Source organism: Pleurodeles waltl, chromosome 2_1 (assembly GCF_031143425.1).
Source record: "Pleurodeles waltl isolate 20211129_DDA chromosome 2_1, aPleWal1.hap1.20221129, whole genome shotgun sequence".
Classification (NCBI taxonomy): Eukaryota; Metazoa; Chordata; class Amphibia; order Caudata; family Salamandridae; genus Pleurodeles; species Pleurodeles waltl.
In genome coordinates, this window is record NC_090438.1 from 165,405,572 (window position 1) to 165,424,566 (window position 18,995).

The 18,995-nt window shown below is 47.4% G+C and overlaps 1 protein-coding gene across 2 annotated transcripts in view; it reads left to right on the forward strand.

Moving 5' to 3' along the window:
• The window catches only part of THOC2 (THO complex subunit 2), a 900,323-nt gene that overhangs the window by 172,223 nt on the left and 709,105 nt on the right, over positions 1-18,995 (forward strand). For both annotated transcript variants that reach the window (XM_069211944.1, XM_069211952.1), the window contains exon 11: positions 4,116-4,288. In XM_069211944.1, the coding sequence (XP_069068045.1) occupies positions 4,116-4,288 (173 nt within the window). The remainder of the gene's footprint in view (positions 1-4,115; positions 4,289-18,995) is intronic.

An 18,995-nucleotide genomic window follows, 5' to 3' on the forward strand; every position in this document is an offset into this window, starting at 1 on the left:
AGACAATTCCAGGCCAATAGGTTTTGTTATAGAAAAAAATATATATTCTTAGTTTATTTTAAGAACCACAGGTTCAAATTCTACATGTAATATCTCATTTGAAAGGTATTGCAGGTAAGTACTTTAGGAACTTTGAATAATCACAATAGCATATATACTTTTTACATAAAACACATATAGCTATTTCAAAAGTGGACACAGTGCAATTTTCACAGTTCCTGGGGGAGATAAAGTAATGTTAGTTCTTGCAGGTAAGTAAACCACCTACGGGGTACAAATTGGGGTCCAAGGTAGTCCACCGTTGGGGGTTCAGAGCAACCCCAAAGTCACCACACCAGCAGCTCAGGGCCGGTCAGGTGCAGAGTTCAAAGTGGTGCCCAAAACGCATAGGCTTCAATGGAGAGAAGGGGGTGCCCCGGTTCCAGTCTGCCAGCAGGTAGGTACCCGCATCTTCGGAGGGCAGACCAGGGGGGTTTTGTAGGGCACCGGGGAGGACACAAGCCCACACAAAAAGTACACCCTCAGCAGCGCGGGGGCGGACGGGTGCAGTGTGCAAACAAGCGTCGGGTTTGCAATGTAAATCAATGGGAGACCAAGGGGTCTCTTCAGCGGTGCAGGCAGGCGGGGGGGAGATCCTGGGGGTAGCCACCACCTGGGCAAGGGAGAGGGCCTCCTGGGGGTCACTCCTGCAATGAAGTTCCGATCCTTCAGGTGCTGGGGGCTACGGGTGCAGGGTCTTTTCCAGCCGTCGGGATTTTAGAGTCAGGCAGTCGCGGTCAGGGGGAGCCTCGGGATTCCCTCTGCAGGCGTCGCTGTGGGGGCTCAGGGGGGACAACTTTGGTTACTCTCAGTCTCGGAGTCGCCGGAGGGTCCTCCCTGAAGTGTTGTTTCTCCACCAGTCGAGTCGGGGTCGCCGGGTGCAGTGTTGCAAGTCTCACGCTTCTTGCGGGGATTGCAGGGGTCTTTAAATCTGCTCCTCTGGATACAAAGTTGCAGTCTTTGTTGAACAGGGCCGCTGTTCTCGGGAGTTTCTTGGTCTCTTGGAAGCAGGGCAGTCCTCTGAGGATTCAGAGGTCGCTGGTCCTGGAGAAAGCGTCGCTGGAGCAGGTTTCTTTAGAAGGCAGGAGACAGGCCGGTAGGACTGGGGCCAAAGCAGTTGGTGTCTTCTTTCTTCTTCTGCAGGGGTTTTCAGCTCAGCAGTCTTCTTCTTCGGTAAGTTGCAGGAATCTGATTTCCTAGGTTCTGGGGAGCCCTTAAATACTAAATTTAAGGGCGTGTTTAGGTCTGGGGGGTTAGTAGCCAATGGCTACTAGCCCTGAGGGTGGGTACACCCTCTTTGGGCCTCCTCCCTGAGTGGAGGGGGGCACATCCCTAATCCTATTGGGTGAATCCTCCATCTGCAAGATGGAGGATTTCTAAAAGTCAGAGTCACCTCAGCTCAGGACACCTTAGGGGCTGTCCTGACTGGCCAGTGACTCCTCCTTGTTTTTCTCATTATCTCTCCTGGACCTCCCGCCAAAAGTGGGGGCTGTGTCCAGAGGGCGGGCATCTCCACTAGCTGGAGTGCCCTGGGGCATTGTAACACGAAGCTTGAGCCTTTGAAGCTCACTGCTAGTTGTTACAGTTCCTGCAGGGGGGAGGTGTGAAGCACCTCCACCCAGATCAGGCTTTGTTTCTGTCCTCAGAGAGCACAAAGGCTCTCACCGCATGGGGTCAGAAACTCGTCTCTCAGCAGCAGGCTGGCACAGACCAGTCAGTCCTGCACTGAACAATTGGGTAAAATACAGGGGGCATCTCTAAGATGCCCTCTGTGTGCTTTTTTTAATAAATCCAACACTGGCATCAGTGTGGGTTTATTATTCTGAGAAGTTTGATACCAAACTTCCCAGTATTCAGTGTAGCCAATATGGAGCTGTGGAGTTCGTTTTTGACAGACTCCCAGACCATATATTCTTATGGCTACCCTGCACTTACAATGTCTAAGGTTTTGCTTAGACACTGTAGGGGCATAGTGCTCATGCACCTATGCCCTCACCTGTGGTATAGTGCACCCTGCCTTAGGGCTGTAATGCCTGCTAGAGGGGTGACTTACCTATGCCATAGGCAGTGTGAGGTTGGCATAGCACCCTGAGGGGAGTGCCATGTCGACTTAGCCATTTTCTCCCCACCAGCACACACAAGCTGGCAAGCAGTGTGTCTGTGCTGAGTGAGGGGTCGCTAGGGTGGCATAAGACATGCTGCAGCCCTTAGGGACCTTCCCTGGCATCAGGGCCCTTGGTACCAGTTACAAGGGACTTACCTGGGTGCCAGGGTTGTGCCAATTGTAGAGACAATGGTACATTTTAGGTGAAAGAACACTGGTGCTGGGGCCTGGTTAGCAGGGTCCCAGCACACTTCTCAGTCAAGTCAGCATCAGTATCAGGCAAAAAGTGGGGGGGGTAACTGCAACAGGGAGCCATTTCTTTGCACTACTGTTTTAATTCAAAGTTCCATACTTACCTGTGTGAAGTACCTTACAATTTATGTGCTTACCTAAATTATGAATCTTGTGGTTCTAAAATAAATTAAGAAAATATTTTTCTATATAAAACCTATTGGCCTGGAGTTAAGTCTTTGAGTGTGTGCTCCTCATTTATTGCCTGTGTGTGTACAACAAATGCTTAACTCCACCCTCTGATAAGCCTACTGCTCGACCACACTACCACAAAATAGAGCAATAGTATTATCTAATTTTGCCAGTTTCATCCTTTAAGGGGAACCCTTGGACTCTGTGCATTCTATCTCTCACTTTGAAATAGTATATGCAGAGCCAACTTCCTACACTAGGTTAGTGTCTCAATTTCACCTCAACCAATCCATTGAATTGCCAGTTTTTTCCCTTAACTAGATTGTGTTGCAGAAAGGGTTCTTCATACATTAAATGTTAAAAGAGCACTTATGTTCTACATTGACAGAACTAAAACTTTTAGAAAGTCTAAGAAACTTTTTATCGCCTTTTCACCACCACAAAGCAACCCTATATCCAAATCACGCATAGCCAAATGGATAGTAAAATGCATTCAAATTTTGTTTTTCCAGAGTCCACACTACTCGGAAAAAGGGAGCAACCATGGCCTTTTTAAGAAATATTCCCATAGCTGAGATATGTTAAGCAGCTAAATGGTCCACACCATGCACCTTCACCATAAATAATTGTTTGGATGTTTTAGCATGCCAGCAACCCATTGTAGGTCAGGCTGTTATATGTACCTTTTTCCAAACCACTACAACACCCATAAGAAGGCCACCGCTTCTGAGGGGGACTGCTATACAGTTAATGCAGAGCATATGTATCTACAGCCACACATGCCATCAAACAGAATATGTTAGCCTGCAAGCATCTGTCGTGGCATGCAGTTCTGTACCCACCTCCTCCCTGGACACCTGTGGCCATTGCAGTTCCTTACATTTACTATTGTCAATATATATACATTTAGCGTGGTCACCACATTACTTAAACTTATTTTGCACTCCTTTCTCACCTGCCTGCGGGAAAATAATCTCACAGTGGAATTGATACCCATGCGCATTATCACAGAGGTGCTGTCATTTGATCTTGTGATTCTAAAGACTTCTTAGAAGGAAAACAACTTTAACAACACCGGACCCAACACTAGATGGCAGGAGTATGCAGAGCATGTGAATCTACAGCACTTTATGCTATGAAGAGATGCTTACAGGGTAAGTAACCTATTCCTTTCTGGATTCCAATGTCTAAATTTGGTTCATTTAATCATTGTCTTTGATACTGAATTTTTAGCAGGCTTATTTCTTGCCATTTATGTTGTTTTGGTGCTGAATTTCATTTTTCACATGCAGTTTTCTGTGAAAAAGGCTTTTCTATTTATAACAGGCTGCAATTGGTAACCTTAAGTTTGCTCAGAGAAAATGGCTATCTTCAAAGACCTAGACTGTTTTGACTTTATGGAAGCTCAGATGCTGCTCACATCATGGAAAGATTAACTACGTTTAAAACTACTTATATTTAATCACTGTCATTGGAATCAAGTGAAATAATGTTTTGTTATTAAAAGGAAATAACAGATGTTTAACTCTGTCATATATTATTTTTCTAGCCACCAGACAACCAAAAACTTGGTTTATTGGAAGCTCTATTGAAGATTGGAGATTGGCAACATGCACAAAGTATTATGGATCAGATGCCTCCATTTTATTCCACTTCACATAAACCTATAGCTATTGCACTCTGTGAGCTTATTCATATAATGATTGAACCTTTGTACCGAAGGTAAAATAATAATTTATAGACTTTTTTGTCCTTTGAAAATAGGTTAACTGTTTTCCACCATGGCATTTTATTAGACATTGTTTTACACTGAATATATCCACCCAGGTGTGAGGTGATATTGGGCTTTTACATGGAGATAATTATTTTCTCCTAAGTGTCTATCGCCCAGTGACATAAATCCATTTTAGTTTGTTTGCTTATACATTACTACCCATACGACCTATATGCATGTGATGAGAGTCTCTTCATGATACCTTTAAGATGTATAATATCTCATATGTTTGGGGTCCCCTCACCTGACTGCATGCCCGGTCTCAGTGTTTCTCATGGAGATAGGATTGTTTAAAGAAGGAATTGTGAGTATGTACACCAACAAGGAATCAGATGTTTTTTTTGCTAACTTTTTTTTAGCCTATGAAAATGTTTTTCTTTTTTCAGGTGGAGATCTAGGTAGTTTTGAGGGCAACATTGCTGACATGGCAGATTTGATCTCCTAATCTTCCTCCTAGTCTTACATATGTGTAGATAAGCACATTAAAATGTCCCATGTTTACCTGCTTGGAAGTACTCTGAGTGATTTTAGGCGGTTTTCATTGTATGCCAAAGAGCTATGGCAGTCTGTCCCTACATAAGACATTTGTAGAGTACCCCTCATGTTTTTTTGCAAGCATTACACTTTCAGTCAGAAAGTTGTCCTTTGCGTATTGCTTGAAACCTAATTGTTTTGGGTGCCTCAGATGTTTGGACTGTATAATCTCCTTTCAAACTTGTTGGCAGAGAAGGACATAGAAATGAATATTAAGTGGGCATTTGTCATGCTGATACCTTGCATAGTGCACAAAAAATATAGGGATGGCCACCTTTAGGATTTATTGGTGGATGAAAGTGGTCACACTAATGGATTCTTGCAGTGGGGAGCTCAAATCTTAGTGTCATCATTCTAATTTTTGAGAAAATCATGCTATAGCTACTGGAAGCAGCAACTTAATCCAGCTGTGGATGAAAAATGGACTAAGAATACAGAACCACTGTAAGGAAATGCCTCCTTGGCATGGTTGCCCCCTGACTTTTTGCCTTTGCTGATGCTATGTTTACAATTGAAAGTGTGCTGAGGCCTGCTAACCAGGCCCCAGCACCAGTGTTCTTTCCCTAACCTGTACTTTTGTATCCACAATTGGCAGACCCTGGCATCCAGATAAGTCCCTTGTAACTGGTACTTCTAGTACCAAGGGCCCTGATGCCAAGGAAGGTCTCTAAGGGCTGCAGCATGTCTTATGCCACCCTGGAGACCTCTCACTCAGCACAGACACACTGCTTACCAGCTTGTGTGTGCTAGTGAGGACAAAACGAGTAAGTCGACATGGCACTCCCCTCAGGGTGCCATGCCAGCCTCTCACTGCCTATGCAGTATAGGTAAGACACCCCTCTAGCAGGCCTTACAGCCCTAAGGCAGGGTGCACTATACCATAGGTGAGGGTACCAGTGCATGAGCATGGTACCCCTACAGTGTCTAAACAAAACCTTAGACATTGTAAGTGCAGGGTAGCCATAAGAGTATATGGTCTGGGAGTCTGTCAAACACGAACTCCACAGCACCATAATGGCTACACTGAAAACTGGGAAGTTTGGTATCAAACTTCTCAGCACAATAAATGCACACTGATGCCAGTGTACATTTTATTGTAAAATACACCACAGAGGGCACCTTAGAGGTGCCCCCTGAAACTTAACCGACTATCTGTGTAGGCTGACTAGTTTTAGCAGCCTGCCACAAACCGAGACATGTTGCTGGCCCCATGGGGAGAGTGCCTTTGTCACTCTGAGGCCAGTAACAAAGCCTGCACTGGGTGGAGATGCTAACACCTCCCCCAGGCAGGAATTGTCACACCTGGCGGTGAGCCTCAAAGGCTCACCTCCTTTGTGCCAACCCAGCAGGACACTCCAGCTAGTGGAGTTGCCCGCCCCCTCCGGCCAGGCCCCACTTTTGGCGGCAAGGCCGGAGAAAATAATGAGAAAAACAAGGAGGAGTCACTGGCCAGTCAGGACAGCCCCTAAGGTGTCCTGAGCTGAAGTGACTCTAACTTTTAGAAATCCTCCATCTTGCAGATGGAGGATTCCCCCAATAGGGTTAGGATTGTGACCCCCTCCCCTTGGGAGGAGGCACAAAGAGGGTGTACCCACCCTCAGGGCTAGTAGCCATTGGCTACTAACCCCCCAGACCTAAACACGCCCTTAAATTTAGTATTTAAGGGCTACCCTGAACCCTAGAAAGGTAGATTCCTGCAACAAGAAGAAGGACTGCCCAGCTGAAAACCCCTGCAGCGGAAGACCAGAAGACGACAACTGCCTTGGCTCCAGAAACTCACCGGCCTGTCTCCTGCCTTCCAAAGATCCTGCTCCAGCGACGCCTTCCGAAGGGACCAGCGACCTCGACATCCTCTGAGGGCTGCCCCTGCTTCGAAAAGACAAGAAACTCCCGAGGACAGCGGACCTGCTCCAAGAAAAGCTGCAACTTTGTTTCCAGCAGCTTTAAAGAACCCTGCAAGCTCCCCGCAAGAAGCGTGAGACTTGCAACACTGCACCCGGCGACCCCGACTCGGCTGGTGGAGACCCGACACCTCAGGAGGGACCCCAGGACTACTCTGATACTGTGAGTACCAAAACCTGTCCCCCCTGAGCCCCCACAGCGCCGCCTGCAGAGGGAATCCCGAGGCTTCCCCTGACCGCGACTCTTTGAACCTAAAGTCCCGACGCCTGGGAGAGACCCTGCACCCGCAGCCCCCAGGACCTGAAGGACCGGACTTTCACTGGAGAAGTGACCCCCAGGAGTCCCTCTCCCTTGCCCAAGTGGAGGTTTCCCCGAGGAACCCCCCCCTTGCCTGCCTGCAGCGCTGAAGAGATCCCGAGATCTCTCATAGACTAACACTACGAACCCGACGCTTGTTGCTACACTGCACCCGGCCGCCCCCGCGCCGCTGAGGGTGAAATTTCTGTGTGGACTTGTGTCCCCCCCGGTGCCCTACAAAACCCCCCTGGTCTGCCCTCCGAAGACGCGGGTACTTACCTGCAAGCAGACCGGAACCGGGGCACCCCCTTCTCTCCATTCTAGCCTATGTGTTTTGGGCACCACTTTGAACTCTGCACCTGACCGGCCCTGAGCTGCTGGTGTGGTGACTTTGGGGTTGCTCTGAACCCTCAACGGTGGGCTACCTTGGACCAAGAACTGAACCCTGTAAGTGTCTTACTTACCTGGTAAAACTAATCAAAACTTACCTCCCCTAGGAACTGTGAAAATTGCACTAAGTGTCCACTTTTAAAACAGCTATTTGTGAATAACTTGAAAAGTATACATGCAATTTTGATGATTTGAAGTTCCTAAAGTACTTACCTGCAATACCTTTCGAATGAGATATTACATGTAGAATTTGAACCTGTGGTTCTTAAAATAAACTAAGAAAAGATATTTTTCTATATAAAAACCTATTGGCTGGATTTGTCTCTGAGTGTGTGTACCTCATTTATTGTCTATGTGTATGTACAACAAATGCTTAACACTACTCCTTGGATAAGCCTACTGCTCGACCACACTACCACAAAATAGAGCATTAGTATTATCTATTTTTACCACTATTTTACCTCTAAGGGGAACCCTTGGACTCTGTGCATGCTATTCCTTACTTTGAAATAGCACATACAGAGCCAACTTCCTACATTGGTGGATCAGCGGTGGGGTACAAGACTTTGCATTTGCTGGACTACTCAGCCAATACCTGATCACACGACAAATTCCAAAATTGTCATTAGAAATTGATTTTTGCAATTTGAAAAGTTTTCTAAATTCTTAAAAGACCTGCTAGGGCCTGGTGTTAGATCCTGTTTAGCATTTCTTTTAGAGTTTAAAAGTTTGTAAAAGTTTGAATTAGATTCTAGAACCAGTTTTTTAAAAAGTATTCCAACTTTTAGAAGCATAATGTCTAGCACAGATGTGAATGTGGTGGAACTCGACACCACACCTTACCTCCATCTACAGATGAGAGAGCTAAGGTCACTCTGTAAACTAAAGAAAATAGCAATGGGCCCCAAACCTACCAAAGTACAGCTCCAGGAGCTTTTGGCAGAGTTTGAAAAGGCCAACCCCTCTGAGGATGGCAACTCAGAGGATGAAGATAGTGACTTGGAGGGAAATTCCCCCCCTCCAGTCCTACTTAGGGAGAGCAGGGCTTCTCAAGCCCTGACTCCACAAATAATAGTCAGAGATGCTGGTTCCCTCACAGGAGGGACCAACAACTCTGAAATCACTGAGGATAACTCCAGTGAAGAGGACATCCAGTTAGCCAGGATGGCCAAAAGATTGGCTTTGGAAAGACAGATCCTAGCCATAGAGAGGGAAAGACAAGAGATGGGCCTAGGACCCATCAATGGTGGCAGCAACATAAATAGGGTCAGAGATTCTCCTGACATGTTGAAAATCCCCAAAGGGATTGTAACTAAATATGAAGATGGTGATGACATCACCAAATGGTTCACAGCTTTTGAGAGGGCTTGTGTAACCAGAAAAGTGAACAGATCTCACTGGGGTGCTCTCCTTTGGGAAATGTTCACAGGAAAGTGTAGGGATAGACTCCTCACACTCTCTGGACAAGATGCAGAATCTTATGACCTCATGAAGGGTACCCTGATTGAGGGCTTTGGATTCTCCACTGAGGAGTACAGGATTAGGTTCAGGGGGGCTCAAAAATCCTCGAGCCAGACCTGGGTTGACTTTGTTGACTACTCAGTGAAAACACTAGATGGTTGGATTCAAGGCAGTAGTGTAAGTAATTATGATGGGCTGTACAATTTATTTGTGAAAGAACACCTGTTAAGTAATTGTTTCAATGATAAACTGCATCAGCATCTGGTAGACCTAGGACCAATTTCTCCCCAAGAATTGGGAAAGAAGGCGGACCATTGGGTCAAGACAAGGGTGTCCAAGACTTCAACAGGGGGTGACCAAAAGAAAGGGGTCACAAAGACTCCCCAGCAGAAGGGTGATGAGACAACCAAAACTAAAAATAGTAAAGAGTCTTCTACAGGCCCCCAAAAACCTGCACAGGAGGGTGGGCCCAGAGCCTCTTCACAAAACAATGGGTACAAGGGTAAAAACTTTGATCCCAAAAAGGCCTGGTGTCATAGCTGTAAACAGCATGGACACCAAACTGGAGACAAGGCCTGTCCCAAGAAAGGTTCCACTCCAAACTCCCATCCAGGTAACACTGGTATGGCTAGTCTCCAAGTGGGATCAACAGTGTGCCCAGAGCAAATCAGGGTCCACACTGAAGCTACTCTAGTTTCTGAGGGTGGGGTGGATTTAGCCACACTAGCTGTCTGGCCGCCTAACATGCAAAAATACAGACAGCAACTCTTAATTAATGGGACTAGAATAGAGGGCCTGAGGGATACAGGTGCCAGTGTCACCATGGTGACAGAGAAACTGGTTTCCCCTGGCCAATACCTGACTGGAAAAACTTACACAGTCACCAACGCTGACAATCAGAGAAAAGTACATCCCATGGCAATGGTTACTTTAGAATGGGGAGGGGTCAATGGCCTGAAACAGGTGGTGGTCTCCTCAAATATCCCAGTGGACTGTCTGCTTGGAAATGACCTGGAGTCCTCAGCATGGGCTGAGGTAGAGCTAAAAACCCATGCAGCAATGCTGGGTATCCATGAACTGGTGTGTGTGAAAACAAGAGCACAATGCAAGGCACAGGGTGAAAAAGTAGAGCTGGAGTCTGGAAAAATGGCCCAGCCTACCAAGAGAACAGGAAAGTCAGTTGGGAAACCAACTGCAACACAGCAAAAGAAAGGGAACCTCTCTTCTCAGGAAGAAAGTCTGCCCTCTGAGGGAACTGAGCCTTTGGAGCTTGAACCTTATCAGGTTGAGCTCTTAGGCCCAGGGGGACCCTCCAGGGAAGAGCTGTGTAAGGGACAAGAAACCTGTCCCTCTCTTGAAGGCCTTAGGCAGCAAGCTGCTGAAGAGTCCAAAGGCAAGAAAAATGGAACACATAGGGTCTATTGGGAAGATGGGCTCCTGTACACTGAGGCCAGAGACCCCAAACCTGGTGCCACTAGGAGAGTGGTAGTGCCTCAGCTGTTCAGAGAGTTCATCCTAACATTGGCCCATGACATTCCCCTTGCTGGACATTTGGGACAAACCAAGACGTGGGAGAGGTTAGTCAACCACTTCTACTGGCCCAATATGTCCAACATGGTTAAGGAGTTTTGCCTCTCCTGCCCCACCTGTCAAGCCAGTGGTAAGACAGGTGGGCATCCAAAGGCCCCCCTCATTCCACTTCCAGTGGTGGGGGTGCCCTTTGAAAGAGTGGGTGTGGACATAGTTGGTCCACTGGAACCTCCCACAGCCTCAGGAAATATGTATATCCTGGTAGTAGTGGATCATGCTACCAGGTATCCTGAAGCTATTCCCCTTAGGTCGACTACTGCCCCTGCAGTAGCCAAGGCCCTCATTGGTATCTTTACCAGAGTGGGTTTCCCTAAGGAGGTGGTGTCTGACAGAGGTACCAACTTCATGTCAGCATACCTAAAGCACATGTGGAATGAGTGTGGAGTGACTTATAAATTCACTACACCTTACCATCCACAAACTAATGGCTTAGTTGAGAGATTCAACAAGACATTAAAGGGCATGATCATGGGGCTCCCAGAAAAACTCAAAAGGAGATGGGATGTCCTCCTGCCATGTCTGCTTTTCGCTTACAGGGAGGTACCACAGAAGGGAGTAGGGTTCTCACCCTTTGAACTTCTGTTTGGTCATCCTGTAAGGGGACCACTTGCCCTTGTTAAAGAAGGCTGGGAGAGACCTCTCCATGAGCCTAAACAGGACATAGTGGACTATGTACTTGGCCTTCGCTCTAGAATGGCAGAGTACATGGAAAAGGCAACCAAAAACCTTGAGGCCAGCCAACAACTCCAGAAGTTTTGGTATGACCAAAAGGCTGCACTGGTTGAGTTCCAACCAGGGCAGAAAGTCTGGGTTCTGGAGCCTGTGGCTCCCAGGGCACTCCAGGACAAATGGAGTGGCCCTTACCCAGTACTAGAGAGGAAGAGTCAGGTCACCTACTTGGTGGACCTGGGCACAAGCAGGAGCCCCAAGAGGGTGATCCATGTAAACCGCCTTAAACTCTTCCACGACAGGGCTGATGTCAATCTGTTGATGGTAACAGATGAGGATCAGGAGGCAGAGAGTGAACCTCTCCCTGATCTTCTGTCATCAGACCCAAAAGATGGTACAGTAGATGGAGTGATCTACTCAGACACCCTCTCTGGCCAACAGCAAGCTGATTGTAGGAGAGTCCTACAACAGTTTCCTGAACTCTTCTCCTTAACCCCTGGTCAGACACACCTGTGTACCCATGATGTGGACACAGGAGACAGCATGCCTGTCAAGAACAAAATCTTTAGACAGTCTGACCATGTTAAGGAAAGCATCAAGGTGGAAGTCCACAAGATGCTGGAATTGGGAGTCATTGAGCGCTCTGACAGCCCCTGGGCTAGCCCAGTGGTCTTAGTCCCCAAACCTCACACCAAAGATGGAAAGAAAGAGATGAGGTTTTGTGTGGACTACAGAGGGCTCAATTCTGTCACCAAGACAGATGCTCATCCAATTCCAAGAGCTGATGAGCTCATTGATAAATTAGGTGCTGCCAAATTTCTAAGTACCTTTGACTTGACAGCAGGGTACTGGCAAATAAAAATGGCACCTGGAGCAAAAGAAAAGACAGCATTCTCCACACCTGATGGGCATTATCAGTTTACTGTTATGCCCTTTGGTTTAAAGAATGCCCCTGCCACCTTCCAAAGGTTGGTGAATCAAGTCCTTGCTGGCTTGGAGTCCTTTAGCACAGCTTATCTTGATGATATTGCTGTCTTTAGCTCCACCTGGCAGGATCACCTGGTCCACCTGAGGAAGGTTTTGAAGGCTCTGCAATCTGCAGGCCTCTCTATCAAGGCATCCAAATGCCAGATAGGGCAGGGAACTGTGGTTTACTTGGGACACCTTGTAGGTGGAGGCCAAGTTCAGCCACTCCAACCCAAGATCCAGACTATTCTGGACTGGGTAGCTCCAAAAACCCAGACTCAAGTCAGGGCATTCCTTGGCTTGACTGGGTACTACAGGAGGTTTGTGAAGGGATATGGATCCATTGTGACAGCCCTCACTGAGCTCACCTCCAAGAAAATGCCCAAGAAAGTGAACTGGACTGTGGACTGCCAACAGGCCTTTGACACCCTGAAACAAGCAATGTGCTCAGCACCAGTTCTCAAAGCTCCAGATTATTCTAAGCAGTTCATTGTGCAGACTGATGCCTCTGAACATGGGATAGGGGCAGTTTTGTCCCAAACAAATGATGATGGCCTCGACCAGCCTGTTGCTTTCATTAGCAGGAGGTTACTCCCCAGGGAGCAGCGTTGGAGTGCCATTGAGAGGGAGGCCTTTGCTGTGGTTTGGTCCCTGAAGAAGCTGAGACCATACCTCTTTGGGACTCACTTCCTAGTTCAAACTGACCACAGACCTCTCAAATGGCTGATGCAAATGAAAGGTGAAAATCCTAAACTGTTGAGGTGGTCCATCTCCCTACAGGGAATGGACTTTATAGTGGAACACAGACCTGGGACTGCCCATGCCAATGCAGATGGCCTTTCCAGGTTCTTCCACTTAGAAAATGAAGACTCTCTTGGGAAAGGTTAGTCTCATCCTCTTTCGTTTGGGGGGGGGTTGTGTAAGGAAATGCCTCCTTGGCATGGTTGCCCCCTGACTTTTTGCCTTTGCTGATGCTATGTTTACAATTGAAAGTGTGCTGAGGCCTGCTAACCAGGCCCCAGCACCAGTGTTCTTTCCCTAACCTGTACTTTTGTATCCACAATTGGCAGACCCTGGCATCCAGATAAGTCCCTTGTAACTGGTACTTCTAGTACCAAGGGCCCTGATGCCAAGGAAGGTCTCTAAGGGCTGCAGCATGTCTTATGCCACCCTGGAGACCTCTCACTCAGCACAGACACACTGCTTACCAGCTTGTGTGTGCTAGTGAGGACAAAACGAGTAAGTCGACATGGCACTCCCCTCAGGGTGCCATGCCAGCCTCTCACTGCCTATGCAGTATAGGTAAGACACCCCTCTAGCAGGCCTTACAGCCCTAAGGCAGGGTGCACTATACCATAGGTGAGGGTACCAGTGCATGAGCATGGTACCCCTACAGTGTCTAAACAAAACCTTAGACATTGTAAGTGCAGGGTAGCCATAAGAGTATATGGTCTGGGAGTCTGTCAAACACGAACTCCACAGCACCATAATGGCTACACTGAAAACTGGGAAGTTTGGTATCAAACTTCTCAGCACAATAAATGCACACTGATGCCAGTGTACATTTTATTGTAAAATACACCACAGAGGGCACCTTAGAGGTGCCCCCTGAAACTTAACCGACTATCTGTGTAGGCTGACTAGTTTTAGCAGCCTGCCACAAACCGAGACATGTTGCTGGCCCCATGGGGAGAGTGCCTTTGTCACTCTGAGGCCAGTAACAAAGCCTGCACTGGGTGGAGATGCTAACACCTCCCCCAGGCAGGAATTGTCACACCTGGCGGTGAGCCTCAAAGGCTCACCTCCTTTGTGCCAACCCAGCAGGACACTCCAGCTAGTGGAGTTGCCCGCCCCCTCCGGCCAGGCCCCACTTTTGGCGGCAAGGCCGGAGAAAATAATGAGAAAAACAAGGAGGAGTCACTGGCCAGTCAGGACAGCCCCTAAGGTGTCCTGAGCTGAAGTGACTCTAACTTTTAGAAATCCTCCATCTTGCAGATGGAGGATTCCCCCAATAGGGTTAGGATTGTGACCCCCTCCCCTTGGGAGGAGGCACAAAGAGGGTGTACCCACCCTCAGGGCTAGTAGCCATTGGCTACTAACCCCCCAGACCTAAACACGCCCTTAAATTTAGTATTTAAGGGCTACCCTGAACCCTAGAAAGGTAGATTCCTGCAACAAGAAGAAGGACTGCCCAGCTGAAAACCCCTGCAGCGGAAGACCAGAAGACGACAACTGCCTTGGCTCCAGAAACTCACCGGCCTGTCTCCTGCCTTCCAAAGATCCTGCTCCAGCGACGCCTTCCGAAGGGACCAGCGACCTCGACATCCTCTGAGGGCTGCCCCTGCTTCGAAAAGACAAGAAACTCCCGAGGACAGCGGACCTGCTCCAAGAAAAGCTGCAACTTTGTTTCCAGCAGCTTTAAAGAACCCTGCAAGCTCCCCGCAAGAAGCGTGAGACTTGCAACACTGCACCCGGCGACCCCGACTCGGCTGGTGGAGACCCGACACCTCAGGAGGGACCCCAGGACTACTCTGATACTGTGAGTACCAAAACCTGTCCCCCCTGAGCCCCCACAGCGCCGCCTGCAGAGGGAATCCCGAGGCTTCCCCTGACCGCGACTCTTTGAACCTAAAGTCCCGACGCCTGGGAGAGACCCTGCACCCGCAGCCCCCAGGACCTGAAGGACCGGACTTTCACTGGAGAAGTGACCCCCAGGAGTCCCTCTCCCTTGCCCAAGTGGAGGTTTCCCCGAGGAACCCCCCCCTTGCCTGCCTGCAGCGCTGAAGAGATCCCGAGATCTCTCATAGACTAACACTACGAACCCGACGCTTGTTGCTACACTGCACCCGGCCGCCCCCGCGCCGCTGAGGGTGAAATTTCTGTGTGGACTTGTGTCCCCCCCGGTGCCCTACAAAACCCCCCTGGTCTGCCCTCCGAAGACGCGGGTACTTACCTGCAAGCAGACCGGAACCGGGGCACCCCCTTCTCTCTATTCTAGCCTATGTGTTTTGGGCACCACTTTGAACTCTGCACCTGACCGGCCCTGAGCTGCTGGTGTGGTGACTTTGGGGTTGCTCTGAACCCTCAACGGTGGGCTACCTTGGACCAAGAACTGAACCCTGTAAGTGTCTTACTTACCTGGTAAAACTAATCAAAACTTACCTCCCCTAGGAACTGTGAAAATTGCACTAAGTGTCCACTTTTAAAACAGCTATTTGTGAATAACTTGAAAAGTATACATGCAATTTTGATGATTTGAAGTTCCTAAAGTACTTACCTGCAATACCTTTCGAATGAGATATTACATGTAGAATTTGAACCTGTGGTTCTTAAAATAAACTAAGAAAAGATATTTTTCTATATAAAAACCTATTGGCTGGATTTGTCTCTGAGTGTGTGTACCTCATTTATTGTCTATGTGTATGTACAACAAATGCTTAACACTACTCCTTGGATAAGCCTACTGCTCGACCACACTACCACAAAATAGAGCATTAGTATTATCTATTTTTACCACTATTTTACCTCTAAGGGGAACCCTTGGACTCTGTGCATGCTATTCCTTACTTTGAAATAGCACATACAGAGCCAACTTCCTACAACCACTATGAATGCTACTTTTCCTGTGAAAATTCCCCAAATGGCATTCACTCTCGGATTGCCTAAGCATAGGCATCGCCTGTTGACCTCTCACTTTGCATTTGTCACACGTTTTTCATAGGACATTAGTTTTGGTCACCTCACTCCTAAAGCTGTTAGTCATAATGGTCTTCTGTCTGTCTGGCTGTTACTGTCACGTTAATTGTATTTGTTATCTGATTTTTATAAAGCGCCCTTTTACCCAGGGGTATCATGTTGCTATACTGAGAGAGAGAGTTAAGTACACTGGGGTGTGAGGCCAGCCATAGGGGTGCAGCTCAAATGCTTTTTCAAAGGTTTTCAATTCAGTAAGGGCTTGAATTTGCAGTGGGAGGGAATGCCATGCATTTTGCATTTAGGACTAACACCAAGAACCTACGACTCTTAGTATGCGGAATATTGGCACCACCAGGGGATTAGCTGTAGAATTGCTGAGGTCCCTGTTTTGAGCATCTCTCACCACTTGACTGGTCAAGGAATCAGGCGCCAACCCATGCACAGTCTTAAAAACTAAGCAGCAAAGTTTAATTTGAATATGCTACTTCAATGCTAACCAGTGGCGCTGTTTTAGAAGAGGTAAAGTGTATGACCTGCGAGGTCCTTTGAATAGCACCCTGTCCTCTGCATTCAGAAACATTTGTAACCCTGCAAAACCACAGTATAAGCGCTCAGTTTAAATACTATTTGTGTAATATAATGTCCCACTGAGGACAGGTGCCATAACAGTCCTCATCGCATCTACAGAAAAAAATGGTTGTAGCATCTTGATGGGGCGCAGAATAAAAAAAAAAAAAAAAAAAGACATTAATTTGTGGTTTGAAGAAAGCTGCTGTTCAATTACCATAAACTCTTTGCTACTGGTTTTGGGACCGGCAACGGTCTCATTACACTGGGTCATAAGGATTGGACCAAGAAGTGAGGTTGTCATGAAAAATCACTATTTCGTCTCCTAATTCAACTTAAAATAATTACTCCTCATCCATCCACTGATAAAGTTAATCATATCTTGAAATACGGACTGGGATGCAGACCTGTTAACAAAACATTAGGCTCTGAGAGTCTTCAGCATAATTAAAAATCTGACCACGAGTATAGGAGGATTATTAATGAAACCGGGCAATACTTCCTTCTCACAGTAGTGATAATCCGCAGTCTCTACTCTATTAACTTCACTTACCTTATGTTGTGGATGAATGGTCCAATCCAGAAATGGTGACAAATGCTTACTGGTTGTGGGATGTAGGAAGTTGGCTCTGTATGTGCTATTTCAAAGTAAGGAATAGCATGCACAGAGTCCAAGGGTTCCCCTTAGAGGTAAAATAGTGGTAAAAATAGATAATACTAATGCTCTATTTTGTGGTAGTGTGGTCGAGCAGTAGGCTTATCCAAGGAGTAGTGTTAAGCATTTGTTGTTCATGCACAAGACAATAAATGAGGTACACACACTCAGAGACAAGTCCAGCCAATAGGTTTTGTTATAGAAAAATATCTTTTCTTAGTTTATTTTAAGAACCACAGGTTCAAATGTAACATGTAATATCTTGTTTGAAAGGTATTGCAGGTAAGTACATTAGGAACTTTGAATCATTTCAATTGCATGTATACTTTTCAAGTTATTCACAAATAGCTATTTTAAAAGTGGACACTGTAGGAAGTTGGCTCTGTATGTGCTATTTCAAAGTAAGGAATAGCATGCACAGAGTCCAAGGGTTCCCCTTAGAGGTAAAATAGTGGTAAAAATAGATAATACTAATGCTCTATTTGGTGGTAGTGTGGTCGAGCAGTAGGCTTATCCAAGGAGTAGTGTTAAGCATTTGTTGTACATACACATAGACAATAAATGAGGTACACACACTCAGAGACAAATCCAGCCAATAGGTTTTTATATAGAAAAATATCTTTTCTTAGTTTATTTTAAGAACCACAGGTTCAAATTCTACATGTAATATCTCATTCGAAAGGTATTGCAGGTAAGTACTTTAGGAACTTCAAATCATCAAAATTGCATGTATACTTTTCAAGTTATTCACAAATAGCTGTTTTAAAAGTGGACACTTAGTGCAATTTTCACAGTTCCTAGGGGAGGTAAGTATTTGTTAGGTTAACCAGGTAAGTAAGACACTTACAGGGCTTAGTTCTTGGTCCAAGGTAGCCCACCGTTGGGGGTTCAGAGCAACCCCAAAGTCACCACACCAGCAGCTCAGGGCCGGTCAGGTGCAGAGTTCAAAGTGGTGCCCAAAACACATAGGCTAGAATGGAGAGAAGGGGGTGCCCCGGTTCCGGTCTGCTTGCAGGTAAGTACCCGCGTCTTCGGAGGGCAGACCAGGGGGGTTTTGTAGGGCACCGGGGGGGACACAAGTCCACACAGAAATTTCACCCTCAGCAGCGCGGGGGCGGCCGGGTGCAGTGTAGAAACAAGCGTCGGGTTCGCAATGTTAGTCTATGAGAGATCTCGGGATCTCTTCAGCGCTGCAGGCAGGCAAGGGGGGGGTTCCTCGGGGAAACCTCCACTTGGGCAAGGGAGAGGGACTCCTGGGGGTCACTCCTCCAGTGAAAGTCCGGTCCTTCAGGTCCTGGGGGCTGCGGGTGCAGGGTCTCTCCCAGGTGTCGGGACTTAGGTTTCAGAGAGTCGCGGTCAGGGGAAGCCTCGGGATTCCCTCTGCAGGCGGCGCTGTGGGGGCTCAGGGGGGACAGGTTTTGGTACTCACAGTATCAGAGTAGTCCTGGGGTCCCTCCTGAGGTGTCGGATCTCCACCAGCCGAGTCGGGGTCGCCGGGTGCAGTGTTGCAAGTCTCACGCTTCTTGCGGGGAGCTTGCAGGGTTCTTTAAAGTTGCTGGAAACAAAGTTGCAGCTTTTCTTGGAGCAGGTCCGCTGTCCTCGGGAGTTTCTTGTCTTTTCGAAGCAGGGGCAGTCCTCAGAGGATGTCGAGGTCGCTGGTCCCTTTGGAAGGCGTCGCTGGAGCAGGATCTTTGGAAGGCAGGAGACAGGCCGGTGAGTTTCTGGAGCCAAGGCAGTTGTCGTCTTCTGGTCTTCCTCTGCAGGGGTTTTCAGCTAGGCAGTCCTTCTTCTTGTAGTTGCAGGAATCTAATTTTCTAGGGTTCAGGGTAGCCCTTAAATACTAAATTTAAGGGCGTGTTTAGGTCTGGGGGGTTAGTAGCCAATGGCTACTAGCCCTGAGGGTGGGTACACCCTTTTTGTGCCTCCTC